At 45.6% G+C, this 4,002-nt stretch overlaps 1 protein-coding gene across 1 annotated transcript; it reads left to right on the plus strand.

Annotated features, from left to right (window-relative positions):
- The first annotated feature begins 408 nt into the window (after nt 1–408).
- Nucleotides 409–2,306, plus strand: LOC121766131 (scarecrow-like protein 15). Its single transcript, XM_042162476.1, has one exon. The coding sequence runs from the start codon at nt 659–661 to the stop codon at nt 2,060–2,062; it is 1,404 nt and encodes a 467-aa protein (XP_042018410.1). The 5' UTR covers nt 409–658; the 3' UTR covers nt 2,063–2,306.
- The last annotated feature ends 1,696 nt before the right edge of the window (nt 2,307–4,002 follow it).

Consider the following 4,002-nt stretch of genomic DNA (forward strand, 5'->3'; position numbering starts at 1 on the left):
CTGTATAAATAAATTAAGACACTAACTAAAGAACAAGTGTCCAAAACGTGAAATTAAAACAAGTGAAAAGTGGCTGGAAAAATAGCTACAATAATTATGAAGGAAAGATGAGAATCCAACAAAGTAAAGACACCACAAAAAAGGCGTTATTACTTGTTGCAAGTCTTCGTCAACAAGCTTCAAACAAATACATCTAATTTAATCTTCTCACTTCTTGTTGCAAGATCTTACTTCCTACCCGGACGAAAATGACTAATTTTCCTTTTTGATATGTCTCATGAAGATGACCTAATACTTATATTTTTAGTTTACCTCTGGCTGCTTAATACATGAAACCTTACTTTATAAAATCATGTATAGTCTAAGAAATTGGCCTTTAGAAGTATTATTTATCATTTTTTTCAGCCCCCACTGAACCCTACCACCATGCCATCCCCATGCACGCAAAGTTATATAAAGGCAACAATGATCACCCACAAAAAGCCCTCATCTTACATTTCTCAACTCCCAATTTTCAAGAAAAAATAACCTATATGAGTATTGGGAAAGAGTTTACATTTGCAAGAAAGCAAGACAAGAAAATATCAAAACCAAACCCCCTTTTGCTTTCTTCATCTCCATCTTCATCTTCTTTCCCTTTTGTTTCAACTTTCAAGAAATGAAACTACCCTTCCCAACAAGCAACCACAGCCCTAAAGCAACATCGATCGCAGCCACCAGCCCGCCCTACGAGCCCAAATCCGTCCTCGATCTCCGAGGAAGCCCTAGCCCAGCCACGGAGCTGGAGGATCATGTGCTGATCAGCCCACAATTGGAGGAGTGGGATTCTTTGATGAGAGAATTGGGCTTGCAAGATGACCCAAACCCTAACCCTAACCCTAACTCAAACCCTAATCTCCCCGACTTCCCTCCGCCCACCAACTCCTTCGACTCGTCTCCGTTCATCTCCACCAACTTCGGCCTACTCTCCGACATCCCCAACTACACTCAAAACCCTGACACGGCTGACGTCAACGACTGGAACCCAGGATTCGACTACGTGGATGAGTTGATCCGACTCGCCGAGTGCCTCGAGACGAACTCGCTCCAACTCGGCCAGATCATCGCGGTGCGCCTCAACCAACGCCTCCATTCCCCATCCGGGAAGCCGCTGCAGCGAGCCGCCTTCTACTTCAAGGAAGCCCTCCGAACCCTACTCACCGGGTCGACTCGGTCCCCCGACCTCATCGACACCATCAAGGCCCAGAAGACATTCTCCACCATATCGCCGATCCCGATGTTCTCGGGATTCACGGCCACCCAGGCCGTGCTCGACGCCGTGGACGGCTGCGCAACATCCGTACACGTCGTCGACTTCGAGATCGGACTCGGCGGCCACTGGGCCTCCTTCATCAGAGAGATATCCGAAGCGCGGGCGAAGCCCGCACTTCGAATATCCGCTCTGGTGACGGAGGACTTTTCCGCCGAGTCGGCTCTGGTTAGGGAAAACCTAACTCAGTTCGCGCGGGAACTAAACGTCGTTTTCGAGATTGATTTCGTGCCAATCAGGAATTTCGAGTGCGTGTATTTCAATTCCGTCAAGTTCCGTCATGGGGAGAAGGTGGCGGTGGTTTTATCGCCGGCGATATTCCGGCGAGTGGGGACGGGGTTTCTGACGGATCTGCAGCGGTTGTCGCCGCACGTGGTGGTGCACGTGGACGGAGAGGGGTTCGGGGCGGTGTCGTATCGGCAGGCGGTGATCGAGGGGCTGGAGTTCTATTCGACGGTGATGGAGTCGTTGGAGGCGGGCGGAGGAGGGGAGTGGATGAGGAAGATAGAGGAGTATGTGGTGTACCCGAAGATAGTGGAGGGGGTGGGGAGGATGGGGGCGGCGGGGTGGAGGGAGGCGATGGTGGGGGCGGGGCTGAAGCAGGTGGGGATGAGTCAGTTTGCCGAGTTTCAGGCGGAGTGTTTGGTGAGGAGAGTTCAAGTGAGAGGGTTCCACGTCAGCAAGAGACATGGGGAGATGATGCTTTGCTGGCATGACAGGGTGCTTGTTGCCACGTCAGCGTGGAGGTTTTAATTTTTTTTGGTTATCGTTAATACCAGATTAGGAAGTTAATCAATCCACATGGCTAATCCTGTTTATGCTAATAACAGCATGTGGTATTGTGAGATTCTCTTCTCATACACTGTTATTTTAGACTGGCATTTTCTTTTATCTCCAATTTCCCCTAAGCAAATCAGTAGTGTTGTGAGATTCGAAAATCTTGTAAATAAATTTATTAAGTGCATTACTATTTTATGAAAATGAGGATTTACGTGTACACCAGATGGTGTTTGCCACATAGACGATTAATCGTGTTCAAAGTTAAATAAATGAATAACAATTATTTTAAATCACAAAGTTTTAGTATCAAATTTAAATTTTGAAGATGTATTTTAATTTACAATTTTAGTGTCATATCGTCGTTTAGAACATCATAAAAGATTAAAGGAGATCATTTTAAACACGGACGGAACAACGAAGAAAATTTACTTTTTCAATTTAATAGAATATTATTTTTTCAAATTGTAGAAGACTGGCCATAATATATTATAATTTGTTAATTCTAAATTTATTAAGAATCATTATTAATAATTTTTTTAAAAATTTAAAGGGAAAAAGAATTGAGAATAAAATTTATGATGATAGTTAGACCTTTATATATATTTATCACATCTTGGTATGCGAGCATTGCTCCAGTAGTAGAACTGATAATGCCCGAAACTGATGAGTCCGCGAATTATTGATGATGATGAATGCTCGTAAAAATAAATTACGACACGGAAATTTTACGTGGTTCGATTTACTGAGGTAAATCTACGTCCACGGGGAGAAATGGGGGCAGGTTTGTATTGCTTGATCTGCGAATTACAGCTTACAACACAGACTTACTATATGATTTTTTTCTCTAGAGAGATTCTAACCTCCTCATATCAGATATAAGTTCTATTTATATATGGAACTAAGATCGTGGCTTGCATCTCCACCCTAAGTCGTGGATGTCGTGTAGGTCATGGCCTAAGATCGTGGATGTAGCGTAGGTCATGGCCTACGATCGTGGCCTGAGTTGACACCACGTGGTAGTGGGTGTGTTGGACATCCTGTATGGGTCCACTAACTCCTTGTTCGGTCGAATACTGAGACCGAACTGCTTTGGTTGCCGATCTTTGAGTAGAGCTTGATGCCGACCTGAGAGCAGAGCTTGATTGGTTGGCTTTTACCGAGCTGTAGGCTGAGGCCGAACTCTTTGGTAATGCCGAACTCATACTCTTCCTTGGGCTTTGGGCTGATGGGCCGTCATTGCTGTTGGGCTTGTTTAGTACGCACCCCATCACTACCCCCCCCGAAGGGCGAAGTGAATCACTTCGGAGAAGTGAGTCACTTCGGCATTCTGGATAAAGGCAAGGGGGAGGCTGATGTCAGGGGACGTGCCTTGCGCGTGACTGCATTAAATGCGACAGTAAAATCCGACCGTTGAATCCTGAAAAGGTGGGATTCGAAACGGTGCGACGATTTTGAAATCTTCGCCGAATCTGATAAATACCTCCTTTCTTCATCATTGAAGCACTTTTGCGACTGCTTCTTCTGCACTCTCTCTTTTTTGCGAAGATTCTCTCTCCGCTTTCAAGAATTTCTTCAGACTTTCTTCACCTTCAAAAAGTAAGAAAAATGTCTTCTTCTTCTTCTTCGGAGTCGGGTAGCGTTAGGAGAGGCGGGTAAGGGGTCTTCTGGCCGGAAAGAGTCCGGGGAGAAGACCGTAGAGTATTTCCATAGTATTTTGAGTAAGGATACTGTGATGTCCCTACCCGAAAAATACTTTTTTCCTGGGGGGAAGGCGGTGGTACCTGACGGTGATCATAGGGCTGACTCCCCGCCGGAGGGTTACGCCACCGTGTACGAGGCCTGCTTAGAATGCGGGCTTCGTTTCCCCCTCCCTTCTGCCTTTATAGATTTACTAGATTTTTTTCAGCTTCCTT

Source organism: Salvia splendens, chromosome 14, assembly GCF_004379255.2.
Source record: "Salvia splendens isolate huo1 chromosome 14, SspV2, whole genome shotgun sequence".
In the NCBI taxonomy this organism is placed as follows: domain Eukaryota; kingdom Viridiplantae; phylum Streptophyta; class Magnoliopsida; order Lamiales; family Lamiaceae; genus Salvia; species Salvia splendens.

Coding starts and splice junctions, on each gene's coding strand:
- LOC121766131 (XM_042162476.1), top strand. CDS start 659: ATGAAACTACCCTTCCCAACAAGCAACCACAGCCCTAAAGCAACATCG.